The sequence below is a fragment of the Tympanuchus pallidicinctus genome, unplaced genomic scaffold, assembly GCF_026119805.1.
Source record: "Tympanuchus pallidicinctus isolate F22 unplaced genomic scaffold, pur_lepc_1.0 scaffold4, whole genome shotgun sequence".
NCBI lineage: Eukaryota > Metazoa > Chordata > Aves > Galliformes > Phasianidae > Tympanuchus > Tympanuchus pallidicinctus.
In genome coordinates, this window is record NW_026294758.1 from 9,398,474 (window position 1) to 9,413,855 (window position 15,382).

The 15,382-nt window shown below is 39.9% G+C and overlaps 1 protein-coding gene across 6 annotated transcripts in view; it reads right to left on the reverse strand.

The window, feature by feature from the left end:
- The window catches only part of ZNF608 (zinc finger protein 608), a 103,381-nt gene that overhangs the window by 55,166 nt on the left and 32,833 nt on the right, over positions 1-15,382 (reverse strand). For all 6 annotated transcript variants that reach the window (XM_052700587.1, XM_052700586.1, XM_052700585.1 and 3 more), the window contains one exon: positions 3,527-3,782. In XM_052700587.1, coding sequence (XP_052556547.1) covers positions 3,527-3,782 — 256 coding nt within the window. The remainder of the gene's footprint in view (positions 1-3,526; positions 3,783-15,382) is intronic.

Sequence of the window (15,382 nt, forward strand, 5' to 3'; positions counted from 1 at the left end):
AGAAATACAGACAACTGCTTCCCAGAATATCAGTGGAAAAAAAAAAGAAAACAAACAAACAAACAAACAAACCTAAAAAATATACTCCAATAACACTACCAAGTTGCTTTTTATGACAGATCTCTGCTATTATTGGTTGTTTCTGGTATCAGACGTCCACATTAAGCTGCCAGCTTTCAGATTGGTCCTGCCTATGACCATTTTTCACTACTACAGGGTAACATCAATTAATTCCTTTAAAATATCTCTTTTTTTTTTTTCTTTTTAATTTAGGTATTTACAGCACTTTGGATACATTCCCAAGACATATCTAAACAAGAGTATTAAGCAGAGAAAAATGCAGACAGAATACTTATGGAGAAATTACACACTGCACAACTGAGTAATGCAACTGAGAAAAGCTGAAATAATAACAGGCATTCTCAGTAAATTTTACTAGCAAACCATAGCTACGATTAGTTACAATGCCTTGTAATAAATAAAATGTGACAGATTTCAGATGCCAGCTTCCCTACACATATCTTAGGATTGAAACAGGAAAAAGAGTCCGATTCATTAAATCTGCTCACCAAATCAACTGAATCCATTGCTGTGGAATAAATGAAAAAAAAAGCTGTAGTTAACAACACTCTCTTTGGTCAGTTGTGATTTTGTGTGAAATCCAGTGCAGCTTTTTCTCCCACTTTGTAGTGATTATGTTAAAAACATGAGTAATGAAAGCAAACATCACTATTCCTGTGGCTGTGAAGAAGAAATGCAATGGAACTTCTTCAGCATCCCTAACAAAAAACTGGTTACTGCAGACTCTGAAAACTTTCAAAACATGCATTCTTGAGTCCTTCCTCTCTATAAAGCATGTATTGGAATTAATGAGTTTAACAGCTCCACTGGATTTCACCTGTCTCACTTCACTCTTTTTTTAATAACTGTAATTACCACATCCCTTCTGCACTTGCATTCTGATTGCTAGCTCCTCCTGCAGCATATGAAGGCTGCTCAGCAGCACATTTAGGTCACTGTTCTGATATGCCATAGGATATGCAGATATACTACAAACCTGTTCTAATCAGCTTACAACTCACCTTACAGAGTGGCTAAAACACATACAAAATCATTCAAATATCTCAAAATTCAAAGCAAGGTCAGAAATCTTCATACCTTAGCTTCTTGGGATTCTTCTACCTTAAAAAAGCCATCCATTTTATGGATAGAGATGTCAGTTTGCATGTGTGTTTTTAGTAGACTTTGGAAAGCAGTGAATGAAGTGAATGTAAAAGAAACATATGGATATCACAAAATAAATGTATATTTCAGTTGGGAATTATGAACATCGAGATGGTTTTAGATCTCACCAGTTACAATGAGTTCAGCATATTCTGGATTTACACTAGTTTTAGCAAAGGTCATGTTCTGAACTAATTAAAGTCAGAATCATAGCTGGAGAAAATGAGTATCTCATAATCATCCTTCTGCTGAAGATAAATAGAAGACCCATCTGCACCCTGTTTTCTAAAATCTGGCAGAAATTGTTTCAGGCAAGCTGCTACATAGCTGCTTTCATGAATGTGTCAAAAAAATCTGAAAACAGCTAAATACATACATATGTGTGCTCTGAACAGCAAAACTCAATTTAAAATGCAAAATTGATCATTAGGAACTCGTTTTTTCATAATAGAGGCTTGATTGTGAACACTGGTTTGGGGAAAAACAGAATACAAGTTATGATACTTTCTTCATTTAAGCAGAGTCTGAAACAGTATGACATGAAAAACAGCAGTACAAAGCATACAACACAATACTGCATCCATTGCATTTAGCCTCTGAATCTGCATGCTAGCAGCTACATTTCTAGGACAGCTTTAAATCCCGCTGCATGTACTACTATACTCACTCGCAGCAGCAGAGTTGCAAAACAGTATTTGTTAAGCCATGAAAACTGGCAGATTCAAAACCATTATGTTCAAATATGCCATCATCTAATTTTGAGTTCTTTCAGAAATTGTTTCAGACAAGCCGGGAAAAGGTTAAGGGACTTAATTTCTACTAAATACCAAGAGCTTTTAAACCAGTGGAGTGCTGAGAAACTGGTAAATGGAATGTCATTGTGACAAGAATGCAGTTGTTTTTTTTTAATGCTCCTGGTGCCAAAGCTCTAACGAGACAGACTTCTTAAATTCAGTGGGGGTCAGAAGTTTAGTTTATTCAGCAAGAATAACACTATTAACAGCTACCGCTCTTTCATGTTGTCACAGTTAACACCCACACATTTCAAGTCCAGTTGATACAGGAAAGTTGAGGAAAATTGGAGTGGCTACAGGCAGTCATCTCTGCAGGGATATTTTAAAACTGAATTTATATTGTGCTTTAAAAACAATCTAAAAGGATCAATGCACCTTATGAATCTGCTGTAGACATACGCAGAGAAAAAGATGGATGGATGAAAGCATACAAAAGCGAGTAAATCTGACTCTCTCTATTGATTTTTGAGAGGACGGTGTAGAGCACTTGGGTGAGGTCTTATATATCACTGCAAAGGACCAAATGCCATTATGCATATGTCTGCAGGATGCCAGGATTTATCATGAAGCAATGCACTGCTGCACTCTTTCATTTTATCCTTTTGTAAATAATCTTGTTCTCACAGTTGAGGATGGTAGACCACTAAGAATTAAATGATCCTCAAAAACAAAGAACAGTCATAGGAAGACTATCAGGCAGCTACAACTAGAGAAATCCACTACTATTAAAACAAAAATTGCAGTAGGTTAGGGTATACACACAGTATTTTTAGCATTAACTATAGAAAACTGCCTTTTTAATAACGAGCTTTAGAAACCAAGATGGAAAAATCTGCATATAAAAGTATAATCTTCTTTCTACTTTGTTCTAAACCACAAACAATCACATTTATTATTTGCCACAGCTCTCCAGCTCTCCTGCTTGGCTGAATGCTGTCAGAGGGTGTTACAGAAATTGGTCTGGTTTAGAGAGCACTTCTTCACCATATGGAACATCTCTCTTAGAACATTTCCCCCGTGTAGCATGTTTCAAACAACCAAATTGCAAAGTTATCACAAGCAACAATTAGAATTTCTGAGGAGTCTCTGGGGCTTCTATCATTACATAATGGTGCTGTTTTTTGAGTATCTCAGTTCCAACATTCCCAGCTTTTTAAGCGTTAATTCAAGCCATTCATAAATACATGCCTCTCACGAACATTCCTCTCTTCATACACATTTAAACAGCATACTTATGCTACTCTGTTAGCTTTTTCTTCATATACTTTTCTCAACAAAGCAGTGGGAAACAATTCTGTTGTTAATTGGGGTTACATGGTGGGTCATTTGGAAAATATGATTGCTTAAGTAATAAAAAATCTGCCATTTGTTTTTATAAGAAAAAACCCACTGGCTTAGCTAACAACTATGATTGCCACTGTACATTATGTTCCCACAGACTAGTAAGTCAGGCAGAATCTCCTCGTTAAGATATCTAATAGACAAGCCTAATGGAAAAAACAATTTACCTTCTTCAGTTTCATGCCACACAATTCCTTCCAAGTTCACGCTGGTCCCAGGCTCACAGGGTCCAAGGCATTCGGGTTCTGTTACTACTCCGACTTCGTAAGTATTTACACCCACTGAACGAGTCCGTACCAAAAGCTGCTCAACTGGTGCTGCAATATTGGATGAAGATGGAGAAAAGTAGGAAGGCAGAATCTGAGGTGTGATACTGCTGGAAATTGGAGGTGGAGGTGCAGGCACTGTAAACAGGGGATCAACCTGAAAACAACAGACAAACTTACTATAACAGTGCTGTGATATTTAATAATAATAACAAAAAAGCTAAAAACAAACAAAAGAAAACCCAGTTTGCATACACTACATTTGTGTCTGCAGGGATTTGGTGTACTATGGGCAATTTCAGTTTTGAGTTCAATTTTGTTGACATCAGTCCAAATGCTGCACACAAAGAATTATGTACAAAATTATCCATCATGCTAAACAAGGCAAATTGCTAAGTTTCTACAAGTCTATTCCCTATTGCTATAGACTGCTAGCATGAAATAACAGTGGATGTTTGTTTTTGTTGTTCTTGTTTTTTTAATTTGTTTTTATAAAGACAAATTAATTTCTTTCTTTTTATAAAGAAAAAGGATTAAGGCCAATCTTTTCTCTTAATGCTGACAGAGACTGATTTGTAGATGGAAATTTATTTGGTAAATGGGCAACTTCATTTTCTATTTAAATTAAAACATTAATAAAAACAGTACAAAGACAAATGACATTTTTTTTTTTCACGTGCATCATAGAGAAATTCATACTTGGAACAATTCTAATAGCCACATGCCATCAAATATAATCTCCTGCCACCCAATCTTGAATGTATTAGAATTCTTACATTCTTAAATGCATTGAGGTCACCCACCTTACAGGTTACAGATAACATTTACATCTTTCTACTTGAAATAACAGATGAATCTGTCCAAACTGTGTGTTTCCTAAGGGCTTCCAAAACATGCAACAATACAGTTTGCCCAACAAACGGTCTTTACAGAGACAACTCAGATGCAGCCTGTATTTAAACACTTCAAAGTTATCCTTCTCATATGACTTCCAATAGAACCAGTAGCAGAGCTTCTGCATAAAGATTTGGCTTGAGAGTTTTTGGTGTTTCACTGCAGTGATAAGGTCTTTTGACACATAAAAGATAGTCAAACAAAGTTATCATTGTGCCCACTCAAATCTGAACCATCTAAAATTCATGTTTACTTGGCCATTTGGATCACAGAAATCAGAAAAACTGAGGAAAGAAATCTTTCCTCAATCCAGCAGTTCAGAAGATGAGTGTTGTCTAGCTACTTACAAAATGAGTTTCAAGTATCTTTAAGTCTATGTTGCTTTTAATTTTGGACATCTCTAGGAAGGTTCAAGAGGAAAGACACAATGACACCTTGCACGTTATCATTTCTGTTTCATTCAAGTGTATCTTAACATAGATCATAGTTAAAGCCAAGCAAGCAAATAGAACATAAGGAAAATGAAGGACAGAGGAGTGTTATTCCTCCACCACTTATTCTTTGTATCCTGGATCTGATCACTAAATCACGTGGCCATTTTTCATAACGAGCAAATGAAATGAAAATCGAATGGCCATTGCAACAATTAATTATTGCACTTCAAGTTTCACTCATACAGACAACCGACATCATGTGCACAGGCCCTGAGTGTGCTAAATATTAAACAGAAACATTTTGTCTGATCTTTGTATAATAAGCCTGGGTTCTAATCTTGATTATGCTAAAACCAAGGAGAAGACAGGAGGGACTTAGAGCCAATCCAGAAGTAATGCTTCCCATTTATTTCCACGTAAACTACAACTGATACAAACAGCACAATAACACCGAGCAAATTCTCTGCTACAAAGCACTATTTTTTCACACGGTCACCACCATTAGCTATTCATTTTCTTCAGTGATGAACAAAAGCCTGCACGCTGTGCTCGTACTAATCTGTACGAGCAGAGATGACATACTGTCACTGCTGTGACAGCTGAAACACACCACCCACTGCCTCACTGCGCTGCATCCACTCTTTGGTCTCTACAAACATTCAGAGCTGATGAACGTCCATAGGCGCAAGTTTTTCCTGCATACAGGAATTAAATTCTGCACCTTTGCTTCACCTGCACTTCTTTGTCAGATTCCATTCTGTCAGACTGCCCCTCTGCTGCCATCTGTCACACGGCAACAACATGGAATGAAATACTGTTGGGAAGGTTCAACCTCTACTGACATCCCACCAACATCTGCCTCTGACTTTGTGGGCCACTATCATAAAATAGGCATTATTTTTGGAGAAGCCCTCAGAAAATATATAATATAATTAATGCATATGAAGTAACAAAGCTTAAATTTTAATGTTTTTTAATTAAAACATAAAAAAAATAGAGGGACCCAAGCCATAACGCTGTCGGGAAATGTGACCTGGTTGCTGTGAAACTAATGCATCAGTCTGGTTCAGTGGTGGTAGTAGCCGCTCTTTGTGATTTCCCAAAGTGTTCGTCAGAGATTTTTGATGAAATCCTACTCTTTCTGTAGTTTGTCCTTCAAAACAGTTGCTCACAAATGTACCTAGAGCCAAAAAATGATGTAACTATGAAGCAAAGGCTTTTCTCTCCAATAAGAGAGGGCTTGCAGAAGTCCAGTAAAGAGGCACCATCACCTTTTGATTGCAACTCAATTTATTCCATTTGAAAATTCACAAATAATGTATTTTTGCTAACTGAAAATGGAATGAGAAATAAACCACCAAACCGTTCCTTTTTCCAGCAATCTTGAAACCTGTTCTCAAATTCCCTTATCACACAGGAAAGCACAGCTGCATATCTTTTGCTGCTCATGGGGATGTTTTTAGCCAATGTATCAAAATCATAAAATGGTCTGCCGTCACTTTAGCTGGCCCTGCACTGTGCTTTCCTGAGCCCCACCTTCAGCCCAGACTGGCTTCACCATGCACTGATGCTGAGTTGGTGCTGAGGGGCCAGGCTGGGCTGTGAGCTGTGCTGGGCCATGGGCTGGACATGGCTGCCCTGTGCAAGCTGGAGGAGAACCCAATCAGCAACTGGCAGATATATGCGGCCTGCTGCTGTAGAATGAAGCTTTGGACAGCCTTTATAAAATCAAGGATTGCAATCGAGTGGCCTGCTTGATAGTTTACATGGTGTTTCAGAAAGCTGTGAAAAACCTCCCCGTATACGTGCAACATCATTCCTCCATAAAACACGCTCATCACAAAGCCAGAGGAAAAAAAACGTTTGTTATCATTACTAGACTAGCAAAAGTTTTAAGTGAATGCAGAGTACAACGACGGGTGTTTCTTTCTCTCTCCAACATATTACAAACAGTGAGGTACAACTAAGAAGAAGGCATGGATCTGGCAGTGTACCCTACAGAGCAACCGGTCTCAAATATTTGTGCTCTGCTCTGATTAACACAGACCTGCTACGAAATGCTCGTATTTTCCAGGAAACAGAGTCCTAGAGGATGAAGCCAAAACACGGCATCTGTAGCAGAAGGGGCTGCTGCTCTGCTGTGGCCAGAACCAAGCCTTTAGTAATTCACAGAATCAAAGAATCACAGAATCATAGAATGGCTGGGTTGAAAAGGACCACAATGATCATCTGGTCTCAATCCCCCACCATATGCAGGGTCGCCAACCATCAGACCAGGCTGCCCAGAGCCACATTCAGCCTGGTCTTGAATGCCTCCAGGGATGGGGCATCCACAGCCTCCTTGGGCAGCTCAACTCAGAAGCTCCAGAGAGCAGCACAGTACCGTGACCTTACAAGAAATACAGAGCTCACACGTTGCTGGGCTTCCCATGTTTTAAAATCATCCCACCACATTTCACAGACAGGCACAGCAAAGTATGGTTCTCAGTGATCACTGTAATGACGTAACAGTTTCCATGAGTTCTCCAAAAGGGCACTGATGTAACCTATCACTGGCAGAGGGAGGCAGGGAGGCAGGAAGGGCACAGTCTCCACTGGAAAACAGGCACATCAGACTAACATCTGGTGGTGGCAGACTGTCAAACTGAAGAAAGTTAATGTCAAAAACAGACACTGCAGTTTCTTACTGTTATTTCTGAATGATTATTCCCAGGTGTTGGTGCATACAGAGCAGGAGGCTCTGTTTACCACATGACCCAATGTAAGAAATAATAATAATTTTTTTTTAAAAAAAGGATTATTTACAAAGATGCTCTCTTTATACACGTAATCAAAAGGCTCCAGAAAAAAAACTAAAATATTCAAGCAGTATTTTCTTCATTCACCCAATTCCAAGAGCTTTTGAGAGCTGATTAGTAACAAAGGCTACAAAGCTGGAGTGTTATTCATGGCAGTTTTCCACTGCCAAGTGTTTGATTGCATCAGAGAGCTATGGCTCTTGGTAGTAGAAAGCTCATAGAGAATGAAGCATGTCTGCCAGGCACTGTAGTCAGCGCTCCATGGAGTGCTCCCCTATCCGAACATGATGAAAAAATCTTCTGGTGGTTGCATGACTTTAGCCTGTGTGTGGGAGAGAATATGGATATGGAAATGTCATTCTAACTAGAAACAGGCAGACTTTATAACAAATTGGGTTTGTCTTCAGTTGTTCTTGCACTTCACATGCTGAAATTAAATTCTGCTCATCAAAACTGGTCTTTCAGATGCAGTGTGAGTTTCTAAAATCCTGCTTACAAATGGATATTTTCTGTCCTTTACACATAATTTCCTGACAACCAGGAAGGATTTCAGTGGGCAGTGCTAAGTTCAGCACACTGGGAGGAAGAACACACAGTATCATACAATTGCCAACACCTATATTCTGATTCCAGTGAGGATGGAAGAATTTAAGACCTTTTGGAATGCATTCTCTCATGAATTCCCTTGGGAAACCCACCTGAATGAAAGAAGAGCAAAACCCAAAGAACATCCATGGTTCTAATTGCCATAGTACTGATCTGATCAGAAACAAATTCACAGTATTACTCAAAATAATGCATTCTGTATCTATGTATGTCATTCATTTCTACTGTGAAAACTTTCAGAGGGTGAATGTCCAATGTGTGAAATATTTCTGCCATCAGTCCTGAAATACAAGCTAGAAAATAGATGCCATGCAGAAAGGCCACATGATGCGAAATTCTAACATGTGCAATAACATTAGTAGACACTGAAATATGTGTAGATCCACCTCATTAATGACCATGTATCTTTGAAGATGTATCTCAGTGAAGAATAGCATACTAGCCTAAGACCAAGTGAGGTCATACACTACTCCAGTGTCACTCACCACATGATTTTGAAACACACATAACAAAAGCCATTTAATCCATCTACCAATACAAAGGCTGAAGAAAGGCAGAGCAGCAGGTTTAAGGCTTAGCATGACCCCTTGCCATTTAAATTGTGCACATTTTACTGTGAGCATCGCCAGTAGCTGCTCTAGTAGAAACCATATGGGAAGAAGATCTCAGTCCTATCATGGGATGTACTTAAAAAACCAAAACCTCAGCAAAATTAAATAATTCCTTAACAAAGGAGAAACCTCCAACTTTGAAACTGACACTGACACGCTCTTCAACGTTAGTAACTACTGGTTCATATGACTAAGGGGAAAAGCGAAAAATAGAGGAAATTAGCCCTGTATGGAAGCCTTAATTTTCTTCTACATCTTAGGATAAAAGACAGATTTCCTTGTTTTTATATAAGATACATCTGCCCTATCTTGCTGTTCTAGAGCAACAACTCCAGAAAATCTTGTTCTAATCTCATTCACACCATCACACATTCCAACAAAATAACTGAAACTACTTTGGAAGAAAATCAACATAGGAAAATCTGAAATCTCTCAGCGGAGTCTGATGCAGAGACAATGGTGCCAGGCAAGGAAACTTGTTTGTCCTTCTATCTTCTATTCTATCCCAGACCCTTGAGATTTTCCACAACCATTCACCCGTTTCACTGTGGGAAAGATTAGCATTTGACAACTGCCAGCAATATCCTTCTGCCAAAGGCTTCATCTGTGAAAAACTGAATGTCAGTTCAAAAGTTTGGCAGAGGCCTGTAAAGATTTCCAAATCATCACCTGCAAAGCTCTACTGCAGACATTTCTCTTCTTTTAGCCCAAGAAAATCATATTTGGTGAGATTCTAGAGCACCTTCCTCCAGTGAAACTTTATTTCTCCTGTTCAGCAGTGCAGTTTGCGTTCTCACCCTTTTCTTCAGTTACGGTGCAACTGCTTTGATAAGCTTTAACACAGAACAAGCAAACACCAAAACTCTCTCAAGATCCTTACCCCATTTGCAAGCATACACACTGCATCAAGAAAGGAATTTCTCTAAACTGATTTAGGCAGAACATGCATGCAGATCTCCAGTATCAAATATTGTCATTTGATCAAGTACAAAAAAAATGAAGGCACAGAAATTTCCTGGTAGAAGACTAGATATCATTTGATTTAGTTTTGTGAAACCATGGAAGAAGTAACTATGATAGTGATGGTTTTCATTTCAAAGACTATTTCTGTTTTACTTTAATTGTTGCATTTCTTTTCAAGTTTTCATTTTCTGTGTCCAAAAATATCTTGCTCTATTACTCTGCAGCAGCAGTCATCCAGTACCAAAAGACAGCTTAAGTTAGTCAATGATGTGACTAGAGTCAGGTGGAATAGCTGACTTTGCAGCCACTCTGGAGTGTATATAGGAATATCAAGAATATAGATTTGTGATTTTTTTACTTTTCAGGGATCTGTATTGATTTGTCAGCTTATATCAGTATAATTCACAGTAAATTATGACTCCGAGGAAAGCGAGGTTATCTTTTAGTCAGGCTTCTTTGCACCTCTTTGGCTTTCTGAATGTCAGCGTGCAATGTCAGTTTTGTCTCACCCATCCATTTGTTGACTACTCTACTTTGAGACTCTGAAGTCTGTACATTATTCAGGCTGTTGATCCCTCAATACAATTATTATTATTTTATTTTTTTTTAAGAAAATACACCAGGTCTGAAAATTCATCATTTCATTTCATGGATCAGCATTTAACAGTATCTACTGACATGAAAACTTCCATTTTAGCTAGCCCTTGAGCTTCCTAGGTGTAACAGGTGGATCTTCCTATAATACTGCCAGAGGTCTCCAACTTGGGCTTTTCCACAGAATGTTGAATTCTGTTTTGGCAAGTTTCACTTTCTTGTTCATACAGTATTTAAACACTAGAGTCTAACACCATCCTCTAGCTCTATTTAAAGAACCAGATTAATATCTTACTATTCTTAAAAATGAGGCATACAGGTTCATAATTATTCAGCATTTCACTAAAGAAACTAAGTTGAAAATGATCTCCTTGCCTCTGTTTTCACACTGGTATTTCCACTGAACAGGGAATCAAATCAGTCAGTTTTTTTCCCCTCTACTGGTGCATAACTTTACTTGGGTGTAAATCCAGAATAGCTTCACTGAAGTGGAACTAATAGCAGAATTTGCTGTATTTGTTTTACCAGCAAGAGAGGTAATCAGCATTTCAAATAGATCTAATGTGAAGATTTTTAAGAGGGAATAAGTCTTGTGAGGAGGAAACTGCTAATACTTATTTCATTCAGAATGTTTCCTTTTCTATTTCTACGCTGAACAAAATGTGTGCAAAAAACCTTATGAATGAAGCTAAAGGATTAAATTTACAGCATGAAGACTGTGTTTCAACTGAGATAGAACTGTTTTTCTTCAGTGTCTGGTACGATGCTTCACTCTGGTTCACACCAGTGTTTCTAGCTGTTGCTAAGCAATTCTGCACAGCCAAAGCCATTGAAGTTTTCTCAGATAGCAAGTGGCTGGGGGGCCCCAAGGAGCTGGGAAAGAACAGAATCAGGAGAGCTAACATAAACCAGCCCAAGGGATATTGTATACCAAACAACACCATCCAGAAGGAGAGTTGTGAAGGGGCTGGGAGTTCATCTGACTGTGTTCCAGTTGCTCTGGGGCTAGCTGGGCACTGATCGATGGCTAGTGAACAATTGCTGTGCATCACTGGTTATATATATTTTCACATATATATATGTATAATCATAATTATTATTATGAAACAGAAATAATTTTAAATTGAAGGAGAGAAGATTTAGGTTGGATGTTGGGGGGAAGTTCCTTACTGTGAGAGTGGTGAGGTGCTGGAACAGCTGCCCAGAGATGTTGTGGATGCCCCGTCCCTGGAGGTGTTCAAGGCCAGGTTGGATGCGGCCCTGGGCAGCCTGGTCTGGTATTAAATGGGGAGGTTGGTGGCCCTGCATGTGGCAGGGGGTTGGAGATTCATGATCCTTGAGGTCCCTTCCAACCCAAGCTATTGTATGATTCTATGATTATCCTTTTTCTTTTGCTCTGTCTTAGTAAATGGTTTTATGAGTTCCACTTTGGGTTGGGGTTTTTTTTCAGATCCTCTCCCCTCTCACTGGGGAAGAGGTGGTGAGTGAACAACTGCGTGGTGCTCAGTCGCCTGCCAGGTTAAACAGCAGCAGCTACTTTTGGCAGCCAACATGGAGCCTGAAGGGTTGAGATAACAGCAGATCTGACCTGAGCATGTTAACACAGGGTGTTGTGGTAGTTTGATAATTGCTAGTCACTATATGCCATTTTTTTTCACTATTTATGAAACTCTTTGAGTCTTCTTATTGAACTACATTGTACAGCATCTTGCTTGCTGTCTATTTTTTCCCTGCTGTGTTGTTTGTTATCCCTGGGGTCTGGATTGCAGTTTTTATTTTGCTATACTGAGTGGCCTTGGCTTATATTATCATAAAATTGGCAGTGAAGAAACTAAAGTGGTGTGTGAATTTGGCACTGCAATCATCTCTCGGCTTCGGAAACCATGCTGTGGATGCCATTAGTCTTTATATTCTTTGTTTTGTCTCCTTGGGGAGCCCAGCTATGGAGGAGATAGAGGGAAGGGCATTTTCCAGCCTCCCTTTCTCTTTCACTTTTCCTTCTTTCTCTAGATAAGATAAAACAGCTCTTGAGAATTTTGAATATCCTCAGGATGTTCAAAACCAGTGTGCTCCTATTTCTATGAGTATGTTTCAGGTTACGTTTAATATTAAACAATTATTTAAAAATATTACCCAGAGATTTGCCCAGAGGTGGGATAGTTATGGGTGGCAGGGAAGTGTCTAGAGCAATGGGCATCTCCAGAGGTTTGGATCTTCACCTGTGAGCCACTGCAGAATTAAAAAACTTAAAAACTGGAAAACTAGACCTTTGGAAAAGGTCCACTGTCACCTTGGCTGTCCTAAAAGAGGCACAAATCACTGCAGCGTGGTGGGGCCTGGCCTATACCTGCTGAGCTCTGTTCAGTGCTATCCAGCATCCTCTAGGGGAAGAGAATATGTCTGAACCCGAAGGCAATGCAAGGGACCCTCCACCTGCGGTGATCAACCTTGCAGCAGATCCAATTCCTGAAACAAGTCCTGTGCTTGCTCCAACCCATGCTATTGGTCCAGAGACAGTTCCACATATTTGGATGAGAAAAATAAGAAAATTCCTCCAGGGGAAGGTGCACCATGCCCAGAGATACAGCCCTGTGATTGCTCTGACACCTGCAACAAGGCCTATGGCTGCTCCGCTGCCTGTGACAGGTCCTGTGGTTAGTCCAGCTCCCGAAATGAGCCCCATGATTGCTCTAACCCATGCTGTGCATCCTGTGGCTGCTCCAAGCACTGCCACAAGCCCTGCAGCTGCTCCAACTCCTGTGATGGGCCTTACAGTTTCTCCAACTCCTGTGATGAGCTGTGAGGCTGTTCCAGCTCCTGTGACAAAGCCCTGTGGCTGCTCTGACCTTTTTGACAGACCCTGTAGTTACCAAGTTACCTAAATCTTCTAAAGGGCCCTGCAGTTGCCATAACCCTTGCAACCACCCCCGTGGTCACTCCAATCTCTGTGACAGGCCCCACAATTCAGCCAGAGAACCAACCAACACCAGTGTCAGTTGCCCCTAGAAGCAAGATGAAAATATGTCTGCAAAAGCCAGAACTTTTAGCAAAGAGAGAAGCTTATAAATTCAGAGAAGATGATGAAGATGGAGCAGGGCCATCACAAAAGCAGGAGGAAGAGTAACAGAAACCATGCAACTTCTAACACTAATTTGAGAAAAAATTACAGCCATTGTCCAAATGAGTGCATTGCCACCTGGCTGCTCTGGTGCTGGGATGGTGAGGCCAGTTGTCTGGACTAAAAAGAGATCCCAGCTGTTTGGCTTCTCTGCCTGATAAGTCATAGAATCATATGATCTCCTTCTAGAGAAAGTGGCATTAACAAAGAAATTGGAAAAGAGATCCGTTCTTCCATTCTATGTTGGTGATTCTTGTCATCCATGAGGGAAAAATATCCCTCCAAGGAAGATCTTGCATTTAAGTCAGATAAATAGACCACCATGGAGGAAGGTATTCAGTACTAGAGCAAACAAGCTGTGGTAGAGATTTACTTGGATAATAATATTAACTCCCAAAATCCAGATGACATGATATGTACACGACTGATGTGGCAGAGAGTTGTACAGAAGACACCATTATCATATGCCAACTCCCTGGCAGGAATGAATTAGAAAGACAACAAAAGACCCATGGTGGATGAAGTGACCAGCCTACCTCAACAATACGAAGATAGTCTCTTTTCCTCCCTACAGGCCTGTTTCTCAGCTGTGGAGAAACCATCATAGAAGTTCAAGCAATTCCAATATTATATATCTTGCTCCCCATCTGTACAAATGAATCTCAGCTATTATAATTAAGTGTACTTCTGCTCAAGAGAGAGGATATAATGAGAACGCACCACATACATCCTGTCATTTTACTGACATGACCACAGAGAGGATATGAGGAAATGAGACGGAAAATCCACTTCAGCCCTACAGGCATTAGTATGGGAGTTGCAAAGGAAAACAATCACAAAAGAGGGTCCTTCCAGGAAAATGGCAATTCAAGTTTCCAGTGGGCAGTTCTCCAGACAGAGAAGCTGGTCCATTCTCATCTCTGAGGTTGCCATTAACCCTTCTGAATCTTATACATGAGAAATGAGTAACAAATACAATAACTAGAACTAGAGGGACTCTGTCCCTAGCCAGGTGGAGGAAGGGACAATCAGATTTATTGGACTGTGTGGATTTGATGGCCTGGCTCATCAGAACCACAGAAATGACACCAGTGCACACTGTACTCTAATGCCATTGAGTTATAAAAGGGCAATCTCATCTGTTTTTCTGGAACAACAGAGGAACCCCAAGTGCTAACTGTATTAAAGATCAATGTGAGCCTAACTGGAAATGAGTGGCAAGAACAACCCATTGCACAGGGCCAGAAGTTCCATGCATCATTGTTATTGATATCCCAGGAGTGGGTACTTCAAGGACCCAAAAGGATGAGCTTTCAGTATAGCTGAAGATATCTTTGGAGATGGAGGATGTCAAGCAGCTGTCAACCTTGCCTGGACTCTCGTGGAATCCTGCTGTGGGGTTGCTAAGGGTAGAACAGTAGGTGCTGATCTACTACAGTTGTACACAGGTGACAATACAATACCAACCAGGACTACCTAATTCCCATTCATCAGCTGATTTGCCAACTGGAGAACCAAGGAATCATCAGCAAAACTTGCTTATTCTTCAATAATCCCATATGGCCAGTCCAAAAGTCCAGTGGAGAGTGAATGCTAATAATGGACTACTTTGGCCTGACTTAAATACCACTAGAGCTGCTGTGTCAGACACAATAGAGCTTGAATATGAACTGAGTCCAAGGTAGCCAAGTAGTATGGCACTAGTGATATCGCTAATCCCTCTAGCAGCAGAGTGTAGG